Source organism: Thalassophryne amazonica, chromosome 19 (assembly GCF_902500255.1).
Source record: "Thalassophryne amazonica chromosome 19, fThaAma1.1, whole genome shotgun sequence".
Taxonomy (NCBI): domain Eukaryota; kingdom Metazoa; phylum Chordata; class Actinopteri; order Batrachoidiformes; family Batrachoididae; genus Thalassophryne; species Thalassophryne amazonica.
In genome coordinates, this window is record NC_047121.1 from 33,311,867 (window position 1) to 33,336,028 (window position 24,162).

General features: G+C 43.4%; 1 protein-coding gene across 3 annotated transcripts in view; it reads right to left on the minus strand.

The window, feature by feature from the left end:
* pacs2 (phosphofurin acidic cluster sorting protein 2) overlaps window positions 1-24,162 on the minus strand; it is a 157,077-nt gene that overhangs the window by 33,037 nt on the left and 99,878 nt on the right. For 2 of the 3 annotated variants that reach the window (XM_034195000.1, XM_034194998.1), the window contains exons 2-13: window positions 20,869-20,956; window positions 20,366-20,455; window positions 19,757-19,882; window positions 13,116-13,278; window positions 12,855-12,928; window positions 12,397-12,477; window positions 9,364-9,423; window positions 9,126-9,277; window positions 8,722-8,812; window positions 5,867-5,938; window positions 5,437-5,564; window positions 5,121-5,253 (exon numbers count right to left, since the gene is read on the minus strand). In XM_034195000.1, the coding sequence (XP_034050891.1) occupies window positions 5,121-5,253; window positions 5,437-5,564; window positions 5,867-5,938; window positions 8,722-8,812; window positions 9,126-9,277; window positions 9,364-9,423; window positions 12,397-12,477; window positions 12,855-12,928; window positions 13,116-13,278; window positions 19,757-19,882; window positions 20,366-20,455; window positions 20,869-20,956 (1,258 nt within the window). The remainder of the gene's footprint in view (window positions 1-5,120; window positions 5,254-5,436; window positions 5,565-5,866; window positions 5,939-8,721; window positions 8,813-9,125; window positions 9,278-9,363; window positions 9,424-12,396; window positions 12,478-12,854; window positions 12,929-13,115; window positions 13,279-19,756; window positions 19,883-20,365; window positions 20,456-20,868; window positions 20,957-24,162) is intronic. The other variant, XM_034194999.1, reaches the window with a different exon arrangement.

Here is a 24,162-nt window from a genome sequence, read left to right on the forward strand (position 1 = left end):
GGCTAATCACTGGTGTGTGATTAGTGGAAGAAGGGTGCCATCTAGCGCCCGCACCGACAATGGTGACGGTAAGGCCACTAGAGGGAGCCCAACCTCCTTTGCCCATCTGCTATCCAGCAGATTCCCCTCCGACCCCGTGTCCATCAGTGCTGGGGCGAGAAGGGTTAGATCCCCACTCAGGATTGTGACTGGGATTCGTGCAGATCGTCTGGGTTTCCCCACGTGGGTGTTGTGACCCACCCTTAGCCCAGTCTCTAAGGACGAGTGCTGCTGTTTTGACCGTTTGGGGCATTCTCTCTGTATGTGCTCAGTAGAGCTGCAGAGAAAACACTCTCCACGGATCAGCCTCCTTTGTCTCTGATCTGATCGTTTTTTGGCCCTGCTCGTTTCCATAGCAACGTCAGCAGGGGGAGCTGTTGTCACGTGGAGAGCCCTGGCAGTGGAGCGTGGGGAAGTCGGCTCCCTTTCAGACCCGGGAGGAAGAGGGACGGCTTGTTCCTGACCACGCCCCTCGTCTCGCTGCCGTCGGTGTTCCGTTAAGTGGTTGTCTAACCGTATAACCAGGTCGATAAGCCCATCTAAATCCCGCGGCTCGTCCTTCGCCACCAGGTGCTCCTTAAGGACCAGAGACAGTCCATTTACAAAGGCGGCACGGAGCGCAACAGCATTCCAGCCTGCTCGCGCTGCCGCGATGCGGAAGTCGACTGCATACTTCGCTGCACTCCGACGCCCCTGTCTTATCGACAGCAGCACACTTGAAGCGGTCTCGCCTCTATGAGGGTGGTCGAACACCTGTCGGAACTCCCTCACAAACTCAGTACAAACTGTTAGGAGCCATGAATTCTGCTCCCAAAGCGCCGTAGGCCAGGCGCGTTCCTCTCCTCGAAGCAAATTGATCACATAAGCCACCCGGCTGGCGTTTGCTGCGTACATGACGGGATGCTGTGAAAAGACGAGCGAGCACTGCATCAAGAAGTCCGCGCATGTCTCCACACAGCCTCCGTAGGGCTCCGGAGGGCTTATGTATGCTTCAGGGGAAGGTGGGGGGGGTTCGTTGAACGACCAGCGGAATGTCTGTTTCTGGCACACGGTCAGCAGGAGGAGGTGCTGCAGCAGCGCCCTGAGAATGCGCTTCCACCTGGGCGGTGAGAGCCTCCATCCTACGATTCAGACCACTGCTCTGCTCGGTAACTAAGTCCAACCGAGCGGTAAAGGCGGTTAAGATGTGCTGCAGCTCACCCAACACGCCTCCTGCCTGTGCACCTCGCTCTCCCATTGGCTGTTCAAGCGATGGTTGACGCCCCTCGGGATCCATGACGCTGGCCGAGAAATCCTGTTGTGAAAGTGACGTGACACGGACCCACAACAGGGGGCGTTAATGAACGGACAATGGATAAGCCAAAAAGTAACAATTTAATGTTGTGAATCACACAACGATGTACAGAAAATAACAATATAGTGACTGTCAATCATACACCAGGTGACGTGTGGGCAGGCTCGACGATAGAAGACGCCTGGCGAGAGAGAGGCCGGATCCACACAGCTTCCACCACCAACGGAGCTGAAGAACACCGGAGCCGCCAAGCCCTACGCCCCAGGTGGCCGCTGTCTTCAGCAGTCAGACCCGGTACTGCTGGCAGAGAACAAAGACAGTCCTGATGAGTGTGAGGACACACACTCAGTAATCCCACAGTCTGTATGCAGTAAGGAGGGAAAACCTCCACCTCCAATCACACACTCGTACAGCTCCTGGTTTAACCACTTATCTGGGTTGGGATGTGAGGCGAAGCCGTCGCTGTCACACCAAACGCCAATCCCTCAGACAAGGAAACACTCCAGGAAAACGGCTGTAACAGAAGTTCAGGTTAAACACACAAAGTGTGTCAGCAGAGAAATTACCTGATTGGTAGTTGATTTCTCGGCGGGGAGGTGGAGTTGCAGTCCGGTCTTTATGGTGGTGGTGATGAGTAGTGGATGAGTGACAGCTGGTACGGATGATGAGTGACAGCTGTCACTCCTGGTCGCTCCGACTCCCTCTCGTGCTTGAAGCCCGCACTTCAAGCAGGGCGCCATCTTGTGGTGGTGGGCCAGCAGTACCTCCTCTTCAGCGGCCCACACAACACTGTGTACAGATTTCGGGCTCTGCATAAACGATAATGCTGTTCCGTCTTCTTTGTCTGTAAACTTACTCTGATCAATAGCAGGCAAAATTCAATTATTGGAACTTTAACACACCATTCTGAATACGGTTTTGCTCACTAATGCAGTCCATCAAGAAATATTAAAATGTATAGATCACTCAGCTGTTCACATTTTTACATCCGGTGAAAAAATATGAACTTTAGGGTTATAAAAATCAATATTACCACTGTTACCGCGGCAATAGGAGAAAAACATTGATTTGCCACTGAGAATGTACTGCAGGTTTTCTCTGACCACTGGCACAGCGGCCGGCCCATCCTGAAGGAGCTTCAGAGGACGGATGCTTACGCTGGGTGATGACAGAGAGTGATCTGCACTGTGTGTGTGACACCTGACCTTTCCTCAGAATACTGATCTGCTGTTCTAGCTCACTCACTCCACTCACTTTCCCTTTCTGCTGGCATTTGATCTGCTTCTTCACATCAAAGATCCTTTCTACTGAGACGGCGCAGATGAGTGAAAATCGTCTCTCTGTCCTCAGCCCCCTGCTGAAGCACCTTCACCTGGTTGCCTCCATCCTGGAGTCTCTTCTGGATTTGTTTTCTCTACCTCTCAGCTTAGCGTCTTCTTCAATGTCTCAGTTAAATCTGCAAACCTTGTGCTTTTCATCACAACAGGCAGCTGAGTCACCAACTCTGCTCTGTCCAACAGAATTCTTTACCGCTCCATTTTGCCTGTCAGTGCCAGTGCACGTCTACTTGTTCCCTTTGCTGCAGCAATTATTAATTTTACCTCTGACAATGAGGCTTTGAAGCCCTTTTGTTATGTGCTGGGGTCTTTGGCTGGCCTTGTTTTTGTTTTCTGTTTCTCCCACCAGGTGGTATGCGTTCAGGACTGAGTGGCTGACGTGTGGCTGAGTATTAGGACCTCACCCTGAACACCTGAGGCTTATCACGTGCAGGTCATCAGGACTCACAGCTGTGGTGCATTTGTCTTGATTAGAGCATGTTGCACTTAAGCCTTGAATGCACAGTGTGTGTTTGCCAGAGACTCGACTTGTGAGCAGACGTGTGAGATCGGCGTCGGGAGAACAATCTCACCATTACGGACGCAGAGACCGCTCCAGGTTTGACGCCACAGTCTGTGAAGGAGGACTGAGTGAGGTCTCACACTCTTCAGCACACTTCCTGAGGTAATTTGGTTTTGGTGACTTTTATGAAGTAATGACAGTGGATTTGGTGTCCCTCACACCTTGTGTTATTGAGCTGTCACGTTATGCTAATTGTCTAATCAGCTTCTGCTGCAGTGGAGATTTGAACTGAGTTGTTCCGTGCCTGCAGGGTGAGAAGCTGATATATATTTAAGCCAGGAAGTGTTTGCTGATTGTGTGCACCTTTGAGCTGTGTCTCTCTGGGTGGAGAGTGTTGGACTCACCTCATGTTTTCTTTCTTCACAGACTCGGTTTGTCGCGGCCACCTGGGGGGTGTCGGCGAGGTCCCTGGGTCCGAACTGCTGTGGCTCCGGACCGTTTGCGCTGCTGAGAGCGCGCCGTGTTTTCACCTCACCAGACCGCGGACATTTTTGGTTGTTTATCACTAAACTCACTATGATTATTAAATTCTGTTATCTTTTGAACCGTGCTCTGCTTATTTTATGCTGGGTCGTGTCAAATGCTGGGTCGGTGCTCCGACCGCATCCAACACATAACACCTTTGTCATAAAGGTTTTCTTCCTAATTTGTCATTTGGCAGTCTAATAAGAGTCATTATTATCAGTTTGCTTATTTACATGTGTTTACGCGATGGCCATATTTATTTGTGTGCCTGACATTTTTGAAACCTTTGAAAAAACAGTTTTCTTTTATTTATTGGCCCAGTTCTGACATTCCAACTTGTGAGCCTTGTTCAGTGGGGGTCGTCTTTCAGCCTTCCTCACCTTGTCCATGTCTCTGAGCACGGAATACCTTGTACTTCTGCACACTCCAGTCAGGTTGTAGTTCTGGAATATGCTGCCACTTGAGGATCATATGTTTCTGGTAGCATCAAGTTTAATTCTCAAGTATTTTGTAGTTAAAATGTATTTTTTGTGACCCTGTTGACTATTTGCAACAAAATATTTGATTGTTCGGTGATCAAATCTCAATAGGTTACCTATGCCAGGAGTGTTGCATCCCCCTGAAAGGCATTTTACAATTTTTTGAATTTTCAGAGTCTGTCAAATCTCTATTTGTGGCCCATTTTGCCTAAGATAAAGAAGCGGTCTAATAATTAAGCACCTTGCTATAGGATGTTAATCACTTTAGCTCACACCCTCCCTCATTACACAAATGCTTAAATCCAATAAGCATTCAGGTTTATATAGCTTGGAGTTGGAAATATGCACAGAAATGATGATTGGGCAGCACAGTGGCTTAATAGTTAGCACTGTTACCTTACAGCAAGAAGGTCCCAGGTTCATTACTGACCTGGTCCTTTCTGTGTGGAGTTTGTATGTTTCTCACTGTGGTTGCATAGGCTCCCTCTAGATGCTCAGACTTCCTCCCACTTCCATAGACATGCAGGTTAGGTGAATTGATGATTCTAAATTGATTGTAGGTGTGAGTGGGAGTGTGAATGTGTTCGTCTGCCTGTGTGCGTTGTCCATGTGATAGACAGCTTGTCCAGGGTGTACCCAACCCCTCACCCTATGACTGCTGGGACAGGCTCCAGTCCCCCCCCCCATATGGAATAAGTGGGTATAGAAATTGAATGAATGAACAACTGAGTGATAAGGTCAGAATACTCACTTGCCTAATAATTGTGCATGCAGTGTAAAGTTTCCTAGTTTCAGATTTACTGTGATTCCTAAAATTATCAAAGCTCTATCTCAGTTACTGTGACAAACTGTGCCACACTATTTTCTTTTCATATCTAGTTTTTCAAATACAATAAAACACTGGTGCAGTTTGTTTGGTTTTGTCTGCAGCTCACTCCTCCTACCTGCAGGTGGCACCGTGTATCCAGGGACCGTTCATTGTCCAGACTGTTAGCCCTCTCATTCTGTGGCCTGCTGGGCTGGCGCTCCTTTAGTGATGTGCTCCTGCCTCGCCTTCCAGCCAGCATCGGTTCCTGCCTAAAAACAAATCAGTAGAAGAAGACAGCTGGACCACAGAGGACTGGGACATAATAAAACCCAGAGGATAAGCAGACGTTATGTAGTTTGTAACAGTTTGATATTTTCCCCAAACAAACAAGTGTAAACAATCCCACTACGACTCACAGTAACTCACCAATGCTTTATTATTGTTATTATTACCGGTTTGATGAAATGATAAGAGACTCTGTTTTGGTCATTTTGCCACTTGGGGGCAATCTGTCTAAAAATGTGTCCATGGTGTCCATCTCCAGCTCGGAGGTCGGAGTCACAGCTTCTGGTGGTTCTTGCTGGGAAACAAGACATAAATAGGCTTCATGAGTTTATTCTGCTGCAAAGACGTGAACTTCTCACAGCTTAATATATCAGCTGACCTAACTAACTAACTAACTAAATGTGGATTGGTGTTTTTGCTGTAAACTGCAGTATTAACCATCACTATATGCAGAAGACAAGAACCATTTTTGTGCAATTTCTGTATTTTTAATCAGTAACAGGTGACAGGTTTCATGTTTTAACTCCAGATTCTAGCCTGGATTATAGGTGTGATACCAGCTGTGGATCTCAAACAACCTGAAGAGTTCATACTCACAAAAGAGCCATTATCAGAGACGCCATCTTCCTGAAACTTGGCCCCGCTGCACTTAGTTTTATCTGGGTCACTCTGGATAAAGATGGTAAGAGGAATAATAAACAATTTGTGATTTTGATGGTGTCTAAAGAATTTTATTTCACAGAAGGTAACACATTGTTTAGCTCAACACTGTGGGACACGTTGGTGGAACAGAATCCCTGCAGCTTCAACAACAAGAAACCATCAAACAGAAAATCACCCAGCCAGCGCTTGGTACTGGATGACCTGATGACGATACAGTAAGGTCAGCTGGGGCCTGAGCAGGTGCCTTGTAGGCAGTTGTAGGTTGTGTCACAATTCTGTGCACCTTGATGATCTACAGTGCAGCACAGTGGCTAAATCGCACAGTACAAAGTAAGCTGCAGGGTGCAGAGAGGATGCATTTAGTCAATTAACCACAAGAGTGTTTCAGGCATAAACGTGTGCGCGTGAACCAGTTGCATTGCCATTTAGATGGCGTACTCACTCAGTATGTGACATAAGTGAGAGTTTTTTGTAGGGAAGGGCTCTGTGCACAAAGTGCACAGCAGATGATTTGGTGGAGTCATATCCACCACAGGGGAGCTACAAGACATCAGGGTCCTATTCTTCATACATCACTGAAAAGATCCAAGATAAACTGAGTGAACCCGGATCTGTTTATCCTTGTCACGCAAATCTGGTTAATCTGGTTATTCAAATTCAAATGAGTCTTTGGTTAGACAAACTAGAGTCAGTTATAATTATTGACCAGGGTACATATATTGATCCTGGAGACCATGATCAGCATCTCTGGGACTGGATGAATGTCATCAAAGGGGAGGAGGCCAATGATCCACAATCACAGTGGAGGCTACATTCCCAGCAGAGGAATTGCTGCTGTTAGAGGTGCTGTCAAGATGATTCAAAGTACAGCAAAGCTACAATAAACACAATGTGGTGTACCAACACATTACGCTAGTCATGAAAATTACTGAGTGCAGCAGAAAAGCCAATCAAAATCAAAATGACAGACAAAACGGAAAGTTTGAGTAAAAAAATGAAAAAATCATTGAGAGTGTAGTGTAGAAAATATAAGTAGAAAACCACAAACGATCACAAAAGTGTCCTTTTTAGTTCACTGTTGCATCCTCTGTTTACACCACATTAATGGTATCATCATTTATATGATCTTTTCATTTATTCCTTAAATTTCACAGCATCTACCAGCAAAACAATTACTTGCAATCAGGTTAAAGTAAAATACTGAAATTAACAATAATATAATAATATTAATAGATTAGTATAATTATTTTCTGTCTACTGAAGCAGCACCTCTCTAATGCTACGTTTACACATAACGACAAGTCACGAATGCCACAAAGTACACATTCTTGGCCGCTGATCATGAATGTGATTATTCTGGGCAGCGACGTCAGGTCTCCTCAGGAACTGCTGCAATCTGTTACCACGCATTACGATTAATGGCACGTGTTGCTGGAGAATTATCAAGAACCATTACGCACGGTCAAGAATCATGTTCTGCGCTGTTCCGCACTATTGCGCGTAACAGTGCATTGATACGTTCTGTCACGTTGTGAATGAGGCGAATTGTCTCCACACACACACCCATATTCATCCTACCGTCAGCTGCTGAGCAATTCAGATTGCTCCAGTTTGTGCCACAAAATCTAGATTAATCCACAGCAGAAGAACTTTGTGACTGCATGCTTAGTTGATATTCGTGATTTTCATGGAGCATGTTTTTTGGCTGTCAAAAAATCTTCCACGAATGTCACACACCACCCTCATGTCGTGGAGGTCACAACTGAGCGTGTTGATCCGTCTTGATGAGTGGTGATCCTTAATACAGTGTGACAGCATTCTTCTCTGACGTGCGCAGAATTAAACCCTGCTGTACTGCATTCAGTTTCATTGCCAGTTTGCTGAAGGAGGACAGTGACGCCAAGTCAGCTAAAAGTCTCGTTCCAATGCTCCTCAGCGCGCTCCTGCTGGTGTTCCACCTGCTGCATGTGCCTGATGTGTGGGGAAACGAGCGAAACGAGAGCCGCGTGAAGCCACAGAATGTGGCTCTCTCCGTCTGTGTCTCAATGTGGCTCTGAATTGTTCAGCAGCTGACGCTTGGATGAATATGGGTGCGTGCAGAGACAATCTGCCTCATTCACAACGTGATAGAACTTAACGATGCATTGTTATGCGTGATAGCGAGCAACAACTCGGAACATTATTCTTGACCGTGCGTAATGGTTCCTGATAATTCTCCAGCAACACGTGCCATTAATCGTAACGCGTGGTAACAGGTTGCAGCAGTTCCTGAGGACACTTGATGCCTCTGCCCCAAATCATCACATTCGTGATTAGCGGCCAAGAATGTGTACTTTGTGGCATTCGTGATGTGCCGTTGTTATGTGTAAACGCAGCATGACTTCTTTGGTATATTGTTATGTATACAGGCAGGGGTGCACATAACTGGTACTCGTGGTGCTTGTGTGTGTGAAACATCATTGATGCACAGCAGAGGGAAACAGTTTTCCTACAATCAGTCATTGCTTTCCTCTTATGAAGTGCTTCCTTTGTGTTTTTGCTGCGCATCATTTATTTTTAGCATGCACAAGCATCATGAGTACCAGTTTTGTGCATGCCTGTATACAGGCCTACTGCATCAGAAAAATTATGTTAATATCAAATAAAGTGGTAGAAAATATGCGTTTGAACTGAATATCTTGTGTGACCCCGCTGAATGTTCCATAAATGCAGAAGGGAAACTATGTTTTTACTAAACATATTACTGCATGTACAACATTACAGTGTTGTCGGCGTCACATCCGTCTCACCGGGCTGGGAGGCTCCTTGTGGCTTCTGCTGCTGTGGATGCTGCCAATCTCAGTTTGAGAGCTGGAGAGAGAAAGACCCTCAAAATATGGCCTGAAAAATAAACAAATAAATAAGTAAAATCAGAGACTTAACATGATATGAGCGCTGTCAGTGCTGACACAGTAAATAAGTCAGACTTTTTGAGCCCAAGCACAAAACGACTGCGTTTAGACCATCTGTTGCATTTCAGTGTTATGTTTGTACGATAGTAATAATGCGTTTGTCAAGTCAGTTATGAAACTGACAAAAATTCATTTCCCAACTAACAATATGATGTTATCACAACGTTGCTACAAGGCTGCATCTACGTGGTAAAAAGGTGTTTCATATGTAGAGGAGCAGCTGCTCTATGGAGGTCCTTTACCTGAGTTTTGGTTTTGGTGTACTCAGGACGCTGTCATCATCATCCAGCTCCGGGCCACTGTCGCTGGGATTCTCAAAATCCAAACTCTCCAAATCCAGATCCTCCTCCACTTCAGGAGGCGGTTCTGCAGGGTCCTGCTCTGAATCCAAAACCTTCATACACACACAGCCATGCATGACGTCTTCAGTGACCCGTAGGTCAAAATGTGAGATGAAACACGTTCCAGAGCAACACCCACCTCATCTGAAACTCTGAAGCGCTTGAGAAGAGCCACTACTCGCTGCTTAAAGTTCTGCTGCTAAAACACAGGAGCATGAACACACAGCTGCAAGTCAGTTTATGATCTAGTTATGAAGTACTGCACTGCGCTCAGAAATCAAATATAGAGAAAAAGGCTCTGTCTGCTCAGCAGCAGCACCTATGTACATTCAAGTCATTTTACCAGCATGAAATACATTTACAGCATTAGCTGGCTATCGATTTCACCCGTGTGAGCGCCTGTAAATCAATAACCAAGTAGCATCGGGCCTCACAGGCTTTGCAGCGCTCTCCTCTGAGCTCCGTAAAGGAACATGTTGTAGTATGTACATGCTAGACACTCAACAACATGTAAAATGCATCACTGACAAAATTAAGTAAGGTGCTAACTGCATTAAACCTGAAAGCTACAGTGTGTGGGATTTAAGGGTGTTCATTAGCAGAAATGTAAGACAGTATTCATAACCATCTGTTCACTAGTGTATGATTATCTGAAACAACAAACTGATGTGTTTCATTAGCTTTGAATGAGCCATTAATATCTACATGGGAGAGCGCTCCCTCCTGGAGGCTGCCTTGTTGATACAGTAGCCCAAAATAGACATACCGATTCCATCTTTCACATTTTGCAGGGTGGCTGGAAGACTGAAGAAAAACTAGTCACTAAAAACCTTAAGGACCTTCATTTTTGTGAAACGGAGGAGCATATATTTTGCTTATCAAAAGAGAAGGCAAGACAGCATGAATTCCCATCGCCAAAGAAGCAAAATCCTGAATGGAAACAAAACTGTGATCAGCACTTGGCTTGGCTTGGCTTCCGCCTATTTCCCCTCCTGTGGCATAGGCCGTCGACCAGGGTTCGCCAAGCATCTCGGTCCTGGGCTGTCCTCTCCAGCTGTCTCCATGACTGACCCATCGCCTGGATTTCAGCGCTTAGGTCCCTGCGCCAGCTGTTTCTCGGTTGTCCCTGCTTCCTCTTGCCTTGGGGATTCCAGCTGAGTGCTTGTCGCGTGATGTTTGATGTTTGTTTACGTAGCGTATGGCCTATCCATATCCATCGGCGCCTTCTGATCTCCAATTCCATTGGTTGCTGGTCTGTTATGCTCCACAACTCTGTGTTCTTGATTGTGTCTGGCCATCGTATCTGCAGTATCCTCCTTAGGCACGAATTTACAAAGGTTTGTACTCTTGTGGTGTTCATCACATTTGTTCTCCATGATTCAGATCCATATAAAAGTACGGATTTGACGTTGCTATTGAAAATCCTGAATTTGGTTTTCCTGGCTATTTCTTTGGCACTCCAAACGGCTTTCAACTGGATAAAGGCTGCCCTGGCCTTTCCTATTCTAGCTTTGATGTCCGCTTCTGTACCTCCTAGCCTATCTACCACACTTCGTAGGTATGTGAAAGAGTCCACTTCCTCAAGTTGGCTCCCGTCAATTGATATTGGTTCTGTGTTTGTTGTGTTTGCCTTCATAATTTTTGTTTTTCCTTTATTTATCCGTAGTCCAACTTTCGCTGCAATTTCTACTACTCCACTCGTTTTCTCTTGCATTTGTTGCTTGGTGTGTGACAATAGGACCAGGTCATCTGCGAAGTCTAAATCTTCCAAATGTTTGAAGGGGGTCCACTGAATTCCTGTGCGATTGTCTGCTGTTGCCATTTTCATAACCCAGTCTATTGCCACCAGAAAAATAATCGGTGAGAGCAAGCAGCCCTGACGAACACCGGTTTCTACATCAAACTTATCTGTCAACTGTCCTTCATGTACGATCCTGCATGCCATCCCCTCATACGAGTTCTTTATGATATTCACGACTTTGCTGGGTATTCCATAGTGCCGGAGAAGTTTCCACAGTGTCTCTCTGTCTAAACTGTCGTACGCTTTCTCAAAGTCTATAAAATTCATGTACAGGGATGAGTTCCATTCCTGGGATTGCTCTATAATGATTCTCAAGGTGGCTATTTGGTCGGTACACGATCTTTCCTTGTGGAAACCTGCTTGCTGGTTTCTCAACTCCTTGTCTAGTTGATCCTTTATTCTATTCAGTAACACTCTGTTGAAGACTTTCCCTACAGTTGATAGTAGCATAATACCTCTATAATTTCCGCAGTTGCTCAAGTCTCCTTTCTTCGGGATCTTTATCAAATGTCCTTCTTTCCATTCCTCTTCCCAAATCTGCACAAAGAGTGGGTGTAGCATCTCCACTGTGGTTCCAATGTCTGCTTTTAGCGCTTCTGCTGGTATGTAGTCAGGCCCGGCTGCCTTGCCATTCCACAGCTGGCCTGTCGCTATCCGGATTTCTGCCTTGGTTGGGGCGCTGCAATCTATCTGTAGATCCTGTTCCGCTGGCTCTAAGTCTGGTGGGTTCGCTGGCGCGGGTCTGTTTAGCAGCTCACTGAAATGCTCTATCCACCTCTGTTTCTGCTTTGTGATGTTAGGGATTGGTTTGCCATCCTTGTCTTTTGTGATCAGCACTAGATGGCACTAAATCCAACACACTGTAGCATTAACTGGAATTTAACAGTTAACATTTTCGAAGAACATTCTACTGCAGTACCTGAGTAAATAAGCATAGAAACAAAAGAAACAGTACACAAATCTGTCTTCTTTTGCTTTATAAAGACCGTAAAAATTTAAAGATTATTATTATTTTTATTATTATTATTATTATTGTTATGTGGCTGCCGCTCTCATTTATTTGGAATTAATTTGATAACATTAATTTAAGCATAACTCTGCTTTTATCCATTCTAACATAATGGTAAAATACTCAGGAGTCATGCTTTTGTCTTACTGAGTACATTATAAACCTACAATTCTGAAAAATACTGAGAAAAACAATTTATTTAAAACACTGTTTTAAAAATGATTAGTACTACAAGGGCTGGAGCCACATTGCCACATAAATGCTCACCACTGCTGCTTAAACATGCAAATAAATAAATACATAAATTTGTTTCGCCAAACCCATTTTTTGTTGTTGTTTTTTTGTTTTGTTTTTTTCCTTACTCTGGTGATGGAGGCGGTCCTTACAATTGACCTCCTCTGCTTCTTTGGCTTCCTCACATCATACTCATCATCCTCAAGATCCTGAAAACAAAAACAAATGAAGCCCAGTTCATGCAAAACACACACACACACACACACACACACACACACACACACACACACACACACACACACACACACACACACACACACACACACACACACACACACACACACACACACACACACACACACACATAAAGCTTTAGTGGTTTTGGGATACTGTGCAGTAAAAATGGACGCATGACAAATCAGAGTCATGTTTTGACTACTGGCTGTGATGAGTTGAGTAAAACTGTTTACGATGGCTCTCATATCACCTCTGCTTTGAGACAGTTTTGGTAACCAGGGTTCAAGATGTGGTGAAACCATGTGCCTACAGCAGGGGGCTGACATGAATGATCTCCAGGCTGACTCACCTGTCCCTGTACAGCATCATCACTGGCCTCCTGCTCTGAAGAAAAACTCTCATACTCCTCCTCCGAGTAGTTATCTGAGGAGACAAGCATCACCTTTCCAGCAGAGCGATTAGAGCTGCATGATATCTACACTTCCTCTTTTCTCAGAGAGAAATAAAATACACCAAACCCTGTGCTTCCAAATCTGTTCTGACAGCAAGTATTTTTGCTGGTTGTAATGTTCTGCTGTTTTAATCTCATGTAAAGAAAAGAGACACCAACCCGAGCATTTGATCTTTTGCTCCCCCTGCAAAGCTGCCTCTTCATAGTCGATAGGTTGACTGGACAGGGAAAGGATCCAGATCTCGGCCACTTTACCCAGCATGTCCTTCTGATTGCTGCAGAGAGGCAGAACCTGGCCTCCCTCTGTTGGGTGCTGCATCACCTTAGGGAGGCAAACGGAGTGCAAACAGAGGCTTGAGAACACAAAAGAGATGGAACGGTATAAAACTTAAGAGGAACAATTCCTGTCTTTTGCTCTATCTGCTAAATACTTTCTCTTAGCACCAGGAGTCCTACTACCAATCAGACTTCCCAGTGAAATGTTTTTCTCTTCAGACCTTCTGTCTGTACAGCTGAGAGAAACCTCTGCTCAGGAAAAGATAAAACTCATTATATAAAAGAGGAAGGACAGAGTCAGTCTTGTGTAAAGAACTGAAAACTTAAGGAAATCTACAGAAATCTTATTAGAACTCAAGTTAAAGTTAGTCACTCATTAGAACATTATGAGTAAAAACACCAAAGTTAGGGCCCCTTCACACATAACACGACTGAGGCAGAACGGCACACCAAGGAGGAGTCAAATGGCACTCGTGGGAAAGCCACGCTCGAACGCCTCATACTGCAGTCACCACATTCATTCGGACAGGGCACATGCACTCTATATTCGTGTGCCGCTCGTGCCTGAAACCCACTGGAACGGTGGACATGATGAGGTCGCACTGCCATCTGATTGTGTTTGGAGCATTTGAATGGCATGTCGTACGCAGGTTGGACATATCGTGCTGCAGCCGAGCAGCTGCATGAAATCATCATCTGAACCGTGGCTGAATGACGCCATCGAGGCAACCTTCACACCAGTGGCCGAAAATCATTGAATGCTGGACAACTGACCATTTGACCCACTCTCGGGCAGAGTCGGCTGGAGTCCAGGTGCCACCCACGAACATCCAACACCACTTGGTGGGCACTTAGAAAAGATGGGGCCATTCACGTAGCCGGCACGAAAATAGAGAGCAGGCAGACCACTCTCAAGCTCGCTGTGCATCCACAAATGGCATTCAAGTGTGCATGTGCCCCACCACCCCCAAAAATGGAATGTGAGTGTGCAAGTCTGTGACACTGGCCCTTTGCACACTTGGCTCCATCAGCTCTGACAGTGACACTTTGTGCACATAACTACATTAGCTCATGGCTCCCACAGCGGTATGCGCACGTGGCTCTATCAGATCATGGATGGCTGGGCTGATACAGGACTAGTGTCCCGACTGCTACAGCTGCTGCAGGTGAATCCGTTGCTGTCAGCGCCCCACCCTTTCCCCCGCTCAGGCCTGTGTTTGCGCCATAAGGAGAAGTTGAAAGTTACAGTCACTTGACCACTGTGTTATTAGGGCTGAAACGATTAGTCGAGTAACTCGAATAATTTAATTACAAAAAATATTCGAGGCAAATTCTGTGTCTCAAAGCTTCATTTAACGTTGTAGTACATATGCCAGGCCTGTGTGTGGCGCTGTATTGTCCCCAGAAAGAAAACAGAAGAAGACTAGGGCATGCCCATAGGTGTGTAAACGCTAATCAAATTAGCGCCTAAAGCTACCGCTTTCCAACGTGACAGCCAGGGTAAAATTAAGCCTTTAAAAAGAAAGACAGGCCATGCTGATCATCTGAAATAGAATGCGCATTTAAAGTGAAGCCGTGTGTTTGTCTATTTTTTTAAAAACACATTGTCCACTTGACATGGGGAGTGACTATTGACTGGGCAGCTGGCTGTCTCGCTCTCTGCCCGGTGTCAGGGGTGGGCGAGTCACAGCTCCGTCCCCGGCTACACTGACAGTTTCTGAAAGATCCACTCTTTCTTCTGTGTTTTGCTCAGACTCGCACTGAGTGTTTCACTTTTTAATTTTCGCTTTTTTGGGCAACACACAACGCTTCACAAACACAGTAACTTTAATAAAATAATAATAACAAAAAAACTGACTGTGAGGTTTGCATGTTCAACCTCCAGCTGAAATGCATCTGCTGAATTGCAGGGAAAGAGGGATAAAAAAATGCAGGGAGCCAACTTTACAAAAAAGGTTCAATTTTATGTTGGGGAAAAAAAAACAAAACAGAAACCACATCCCATCGCCATTTCAGCAAAATGTCTAGTTTTTGGCACAGCTACTTTGCTATTTGTGTCCAAATAAAGCTTTTTGCATGGGAGCGCTCAGGTTGCGAGAATTTATGCTTTGATATTTGTCTCTTTTCTGATCCAGCACGGCTTTTTTTACACATCTTGGATGTGCGTGTCTTTTCTGATTTACTAAGATTCTGGCACAGAGACATTGTACCATTGCTTAGGGAGAGCACTGGACTATTGATGTTTGCTAAAAATGCAAAAGTACTTTTTATCCGATTACAGAATAATTCGATAGAATACTCGATTACTAAAACAATCAATAGCTGCAGCCTTATGTGTCATACACTCAAAGCTTGAGAACATGGCATGTTGTGAAGAACAGCAATCCTTCACAACATGCCATGTATCTGCAGGCTCTTTGACATGGTGAATAATAAAAACAGCTCACCAGCCCGCTGCACCTCACATGACACGCGACCATTCATGTGAACACTTTCCTGCTCCACATCATAGCTGACCGCTGTGTACATGCGTGTGTCAGTGTACAGTGACAGTGAGGCCATTCATGTGGGCGTGTCGATCATGTATTGATTAACATGGTCACACGCGCACACATGTACTACAGTTACGCGTTTGTCAGGGGACCATGGTTGACATGTATCATGTCATGGGATGGATGACATTCGAAATCATGCAGGAAGGGGGCTGACCATCGCCCACGGCGAGTGCTGCGGTCCTGCTGCGTGCATCGGTCAACATCGCAGATGACCGTCAGCACAACGCAAAGTTGGGGGACACATATTGTCACATGTGCTCCACTCATCCATGTGCAAGGCACGGTACTGCACGTGTGTCTGCAAACGATGTCAGCGTGCACAGCGATGACCATGCAGTCAAAGCTGCACTTGACCACTGTGTCGTCGCTACTCAAAGCTAGAGATCACATATCATGTGATGCATAATCTCACGTCACAAGACACCACCACGAGGCGCGTTCGGTGCGCTCTCCTCACACTGTAATCAATAAAAACATATCATCTTTGGAATGCGCTCACCAGCGCTTCAGTGCACACTGGACATGCGGAGCCAGCTCATGTGTTGATGATATGAGCGCATCAGGTCATTCATGTAAAAAAAATAAAAGGAAGAAAAGTCATCATGTCAGTTCATGACCTCCTGGTGTACGAGGTCTATTAGAAAAGAAACCGACAGTTTTATTTTTTTAAAAACTATATGGATTTGAATCACATGTGATTACATCAGCCAAGCTTGAACCCTCGTGGGCATACAAGAGTTTTTTCACACCTGTCGGTGACGTCATTCACCTGTGAGCACGCCTTGTGGAAGGAGTGGTCCAGCCCCCTCATCGGAATTCCTTTGTCTGAGAAGTTGCTGAGAGACTGGCGCTGTGCTTGATCAAAATTTTTTCAATAACTGTGAGGCACATCCGAGTGGACACCATTTGAGAAATTCAGCTGGTTTTCTGTGAAAATTTTAACAGCTGATGAGAGATTTTGGATTGTTTCTATCGCTGTAATGATTTCCCACGGAGCGGGACATCGCGCAGCGCTCCGAGGTGACGTCGTCATCCTGTTTCAAGCTGAAAACCTCCAAATTTAAGCCTCTGTAGACCCAGGACGTCGTGAGAGGACAGAGAACTTTCAGAAGAGGTCGGAATCAGCAGTTTATCCGGACATTCCACTGTTAAAGGAGATTTTTTTAATGAAAGACGTGGGGACGGATTGGCGTCTGCCACAGGAAAAACACCTCCATGTTGATGACCATTTGTAAAATCCAGGCGGCTTTTGGTGGCTTTCAGTTGAGTGAGTATCTGAGAAAATGTTTAACAGCAGGGCATGTTCCAACTTGTCCTTAAGGCTTCCAACGGAGGTGTTTTTCTTGTGGCCGACGCGCCACTCCGTCCGCACGTCTTTCATTAAAAAAATCTCCTTTAACAGTGGAATGTCCGGATAAACTGCTGATTCCGACCTCTTCTGAAAGTTCTCTGTTCTCTCACGACGTCCTGGGTCAACAGAGGCTTAAATTTGGAGGTTTTCAGCTTGAAACAGGATGACGACGTCTCCTCGGAGCGCTGCGCAACGTCCCGCTCCGTGGGAAGTCCTTACAGCAATAGAAACAATCCAAAATCTCTCATCAGCCGTTAAAACTTTCACAGAAAACCAGCTGAATTTCTCGAATGGTGTCCCTGCTGTCACATTTTCGCTCATTTATGTACATATGTGCAGCATCTCATTGCTCTGCTGCTGTGTGGCCCTGACTTTCCACGTGCTCACACTGTTTATGCACGCTTGTGTGCGCGTGCACGGAACCGTTGCCGCTGGACTGTTCACGCCTGTACAACAGCAGGTAGATGTTTTCGCGGATCGCCAATTCAGTTTTTTTCTTTTTCTTTTTGCTTCTTTCGCCCAACTTCGTGTTATGTGTGAAGGGGCCCTAACATTCTGGCATAAGCTGCACTTCAAGCTACACTGTGTAGGATGTAGTGTCACCTAGTGGAGAGGTTGGAGATTGCATTATGCCATTAACTGTTATGATTTTGTTTACTTTCACATTTTCCCTTCTTTTCTGAACAGGATTCATACTCCTTTGCTTTTTGTTGTGATAAACAATATATATGATCCTTCATTTAAAAAAAAAATTAAGCTTCTCAAACTTGTTAGCCTACACTAGCAACCTGGAGACAGTATATAGGGGAGCAAACACTGATTACTTTTCTTTTTTTCTCAAGGCTTCTAGCCATGCTGCAAAATGCAAAAGGCAAAGTAAGTATGGCCCTTTTGGGCTACTGTATTAACATGATGGTGCAACATGGCGGCCTTCATGGCGGGGCCCATTCCCATATAGATACTATAAAGGGCTGATTCTAAGTTCATAAAAAACACATCAATTCATTGTTGCAGGTAAATTATACACCAATGAACAAATGGTTATGAATGCTATATTCTATTTCTGGTAATAAACACCCCTAAATCCTTTTAAAATCCTTAAGTATTTAGTATCAGCATTAGTAGTAGTAAAAGTATTTTTTTCATATTAAATGTATCTAATCATTAAAAAGTAAGATAAGTGCATACCACTTCACCAATACCAATATGCCGGATCATTCAAATGGAAATATAAAGTGGTAAGTCACCTTTTACTTTTTGTTATTGTAAACCAAAGCTTCTCAACCCTAACCTTAACCAAATAATATTATGTCGTTTATGAATGATCTGATTTTTTCCCTTCGTCTTATCATTGTACTAAAATTTCACTGCATATTTTAAATCCAATCCACTCCCTTACATGATCACGAGCGGTCGCTCTGTGAGAGATGGAGAGAGAGCGGGAGGAGGGTGAGGGTGGGAGGGGGAACGAGCACTGAAATCACCTTTGTAGTAATGTGGGGACACAAAGAGGTGCTGCACGTAAACCTGCAGACTCTTGATGATGAAGGGCTTTAGAACCTACGCACTGTCCAGGCTGAGTGGTTTAAATCTGCGATGGACAGATGGATAAATGTGCAAACAGGCGCTGCTCTGTGCATCGCTCAGCTCTGCCTTCGATCACACAGAAAAGCACAGGAATATCAGCTATTTTTCAGCAGGAAAAAAATAATGAACCATGAGCCATTTGTTTGAACAGCTCAAAGAAATTACTGGAACATCACGATGTGGAAGAGCTGGAATATCCCAACACTACAGCCAAAATGCAAACACTCATTTATAAAACACTGACGGCGCAACACGCATTGTGAAATGCACTTGTGACATGCATGCAGAAATTCACAGGAATATGCATGAAATGTAGCGGTTAGCTTGACGAGTCATATGAATTATGTCATGCGAATACACTGATCTAAGCGATGAATACATTTTTTGAACCCTGACCAAATCCAAGGCCAACCCAATGCAAGCCCTTTTTTGTTGAGCGTCGGCTGATACTGAGCCCAACACCCACACATTAACTTATATTTAAAGTATTTTTACAGAATGGCTCAAAGCACACTCGTAGCTCGGGTGGTTGTGGTTGGGCACATGGATCCTCCTCTTTACTGCAACAGCTGAACACAAATCTGATCTGAAAATATTCTTCTCATTCTTTTATATATTCCTGCTTTTCATAAAACGTGTTATTTGTTCACAGGGTGGCATAACTTTAACTTAGTACCTTCACAATTTCAGCAGACTTTTGCTGAAAGGAAAACTGGAATTATTGCAGTTCGTTATGGGAAAAAAAAAGCAGAGGTTTCTCCTGCAGAGTAATTAAAAAAGCAGGGTTTTTGCCAGAGCGGCACTGCCAAACCACAGGCAAGGATGGATGGGAACAAAGCCTTGCAGCAAATGCAAATTTGAGACATTTTCTCATTAAAATTTCACACTAATGGCCTCAACCCTCCTGACTCTCCTCAGAGGTTTAAAATGCAATTAAAAAAGTGACACATATGAGACACCTTCTGTCTGCATCTTAGGCCTTTTTATGTGTTTGTTGCTAATAAAAACTGAATCGTGCTCTTGGCTCCTACCTCGGCCATATCAATAGATCCAACTGCAAGAGTCTTGTAGCCCAAGATGGTCCGGTTCTTGTATCTCTTCCTTCTCTGCAGCATGATCTGTAGCTTGTTTCCTTCTCGCTTTAAGAAGTGCGGGTACTGATCGAGGAGGAAACACGAAAATGTAGATTGCACTCAGATTTACTGCTTTTAGTTTTACATAAGCTGCATTCAGTTAGGTTCATTTCATACTGATGTATAACAGAGGTGGGACGAAGTCACCATCAAGTCACTCTCCAAGTCAAGTCTCAAGTCATAATGACCACCAATTGCTTGGAAGCTGACTTGAGACTTGACTTGGGACTTGCAGATTCATGACTTGAGAGTGACTTGACAGTGACTTTGTCCCACCTCTGATGTATAAATTAACTTTGACTTAACAACCACTTAGCCCTTAATTGGACAAACGATGAGTGTAGAAATGTAACAGGTTGATAGACAATATAACCCTTTAAGCAGACTTAAAATACTTCGAAAAAAACACTTAATGTGACTTATTAAATTGAACAGAGACACGGGTGCATTTATGTTCACACAGCTGCATATTTCTGACTCTTGGACTAATGTGTTTGTTTGTGTTACCTGCAGAGAGAAGGTGAGTGCCAGATCCGTCTCTACAGACCCACTGGGTGGCAGCACTATCTCATGGGACCTCAAAATCCGTTTGGACCCCTGTGGAGGTGGAAAAAAGTTAAATTTTAACAACCACTAAATTATGAATGCCTCACAAAAGAGCAAGGCAACACATTCTGAACAGTTATTTACAATAAATCACAGAGTTCATTACTATTTTATGAACCAAATTATGCAATTTTAATGCAGTTTCTCAATGTATTTTTCTTCTTAGCAGACATGTTACTTATGATCAAAGTTACATTTGTAAGGCGATGCAGTGTGGATGATCAAGAATGATGTCATAACCGTCATAATGTTAATATTGTTGGTAGAGAATGTTGAAATTTGTGTAAGAATTGACGACTTCATCTGTAAAGGATGCATGTGCACGCTGAGATGAGCAGTGTACACGTGTATATTTTATTTTGTTTTGCATGTAACAGATGTGGGCATGTGTTTCTCCATCATACCTGGATTTTTACAGCAATGACAACAGAGATCAACTCTTTATCAAGTTCTCGCATCACAATCAGCTTTGTCAAAGTCAGACTGCACAATCTGGAGAGAGAGAGAGAGAGATGTGCGATGTCATTTACAAAAAAAAAATTTAAAACAGTCTATTTACAGTTTGACTCTGTAGGCTAATGGTCTCCTTTAAGGAATTAAATTGAACCTTTTTAAATTATTGTATTTTTATTGTATATTTCCTGTTTATAATTACAATTTTTATAATAATTTATCACACAAATCTCTTTGTATTTATGTCCTGGAATTATATATGTGGTTTTAAAATGAAGGAAAGCCAATAAGATTTGAGAGGACTGTCCAAAAAGGTTTATGCAACAAAGGACGCGGACACTTCAAATAAATAAATAAAACCCAGTTTCCATTAAAGGGACAATCCTTAATTTTTTTAGATGGGTGAAGCTAAGCTCATAGGAATAATTCAGAGAGTTACCTTAATAATTAAACATCAGCATTCTTTGTGTTTGTCAGTTGCTCATCATTAATATGGGTCCTTTTATTAGTGGTAAGAAAAAACATTACAGATGTACCACCTTCAAAAAACATGAACAATTAGTTTAATGAAGTCTTGTATAACAGTTCATTCATTGTTAACAGTTTCAAGCCTATTTTGGATGACATTTTCTACATATTGTAGGCAGGGACTGACTATAAATGGCACATTTACAGAACATATACACTTAGCAATCTTTACAAAATATGTACAAAAAAAACCTTACTAGAGTACGGTACCCTGCAACAAACTACTACAAGACACTCAGTTATATGCAATCCAACCTATGATACCATGCTTCAACCATGTGCAAGATTTGTTTTTACTGAAGGCCATGCAATATTTCATAAGAAATTGATTACAATTATCAGTAGTTTAAAAATTTTATCTTGCGATGTTGACTTACGTGGGAAAAAAAGGTGCTGGACCCACCCCTGAATCCAGATTTGTGCCAAGGATTAATGGGTTCTGTCTTGACTCTTGCCTTACCTCTTCAACCTCTTTTTATGGTTGACAGACAGACTGAGGCAGGGTCTGCTGTTTTACGGACACTGTACTGGACATCATGGTGATCGAGCTGAGCCAGAATGTGTAACTCTCAATTTATCACTGGATTTATGCTCCTATCATCACCTGAGGTCATGAACTTTGGGAAATAACCAAAAGAACAAGGTCACAGATACAAGTGGTGGAAATGAGATTCCTTCTTCGAGTATCTGAATTTACACCCCTGGACAGGATGAGAAGCTGGACTATCCAGGAGGGACTCAGAGTAGAGCCACTGCTTCTCATATTGAAAGAAGCCAAATGAGGTGAATCAGACATCTGGTGAGGATGGCCCATGGTCGTCTCCCTAGAGAGGTCTTCCAGGCACATCCAACTAGGAGGAGGCCCCAGGGAAGACCCAGGACATGCTGGAGGGATTATATTTCCCACACGCTGGAGGGATTATATTTACCAGTTGGCTTGTGAATGCCTCAGGATCCCCTAGGAAGAGTTACAGGACTTGGCCAAGGATAGGGAAGTGCTTTGTCTGCCACTGGCAGAAAATGAATGATGGTCCATCCATTTTTGAGAAATATTAAAAAATAAACAAACAAACCAACATGACCTCCTGGGTGGCCCTAATTATGAGATACAACTGTTGTGCTAATAAAATTACTATTATAAACTTGGTAAAAAGGTTAAGCCTCAACTGACAGAGAAACCATTAAATATTGCAGAAGAAGTCAGAGGCCTTGGCAGAAGAATGCACTCTAATGAATCCCTACTACAAAGTAATTTAATCTATAATATGTATTTTTTGGGGGGATTTAAAGTTACAGTGTGTAGGATTTAGAGACATCCATTAGCAGAAATGGAATATAGCATCTACTCATTGGTGAACATTTACTTGAAACAATGGATCAATGTGTTTTCATAAGCTAAGAATGAGCACTTCATATCTACATGTGAACGGGACCCCTCATGGAGGCTACCATGTTGCACACTAGAGCTGAAACAAGTAATCGAGTTAATCAATTAAAATTGATTATTAAAATAGTTGTCAACTAATTTAGTCATTGATTAGTTGCTAAATAACTTTGTTTTACCCCAAATGTTTCGTTTGCTCCATATAATCATTGCTTTGAATCTTGAACCAATGAAGGAGTGCTTCGAGCTGCTGCTTTGTTGGTTTCATTTGTTTTATTTCACTTTATCATAATTTTTCCCCACTAAAACCCCAAAGAGCATATGCCTGTGAGGAATATTTACCTTTTTATGTTAAACTGACCTGTTATGGTCTTCTGAAACAGTTGATAGATGTATTTTATGCTAACAGTGATGCTAACATGTTAGCATGTCTATGGTGTTTTCAATGTTAAAGCTAGTATTAAGCTGCTGGCATTTCAGCATGTTTGTGCATTTGTTTTCTGTATAATAATTAATGGCTCAGCGTTTGTTTTCGTAAAAGAGTCAAATGTATTATTTAAAAAAAATTAGAATATTTTTTTAATTTATTTTTATTTATATATTAATAATAATAATAATAGCAACAATAATAATAGTAATAATAACTAATAATGCTACAATACAATTTTAGAGAAAGAGACATGAGTCACATGTGTCATTGTGAAATGACCACATGGTTTACAAGTTATACAGAGAATGTTGCACATATAATGAGTCAGGCTACAGTTTTTAATTTAGGTTTTATGGTTATGCTAATTGCTCATTTGCAGCAACAAAAATACCTATTTTTTCACCATATATTTTATAACATTTATATGTTCTAATGTTGTTGTATGGCAACTCAGCACTTTGATAAAGCAATGCCAGTCTGCAGTTCATCTCCACCTGAAAGACACTAACCACACGTTTAAGGACAAGGAAGTTAAAATCTTAGCCAGAGAGAAGAAATGGTTTGAGAGAGGTGTCAAAGAAGCATTCTTTGTAAAACAGTTGAAACCCAGCCTTAACCGGGGGGCGGGTCTCAGACACGCTTTGTCCCCTGTTTACAATGGGGTACTCAGGTCAAAGCAGTTTCAGTCTTTTGTTCATGGTAATGAGTCATTCACGTCATCAGGAGAGTCGTCAAGGGAACCATCAGGGAAGGATTCCATCCCATCATTAGGAGAGTGCTAACTAGAGCACAATAGGTGCTAATTAGAGCTATTGATTAGTCACTAGCCTATAGCAGTCAGCCTCTCGGTAGGAGGGGTCTGGTTAGGTTAAAAACTCCAGCTTTTGTTGGCTTCTGGTTTAT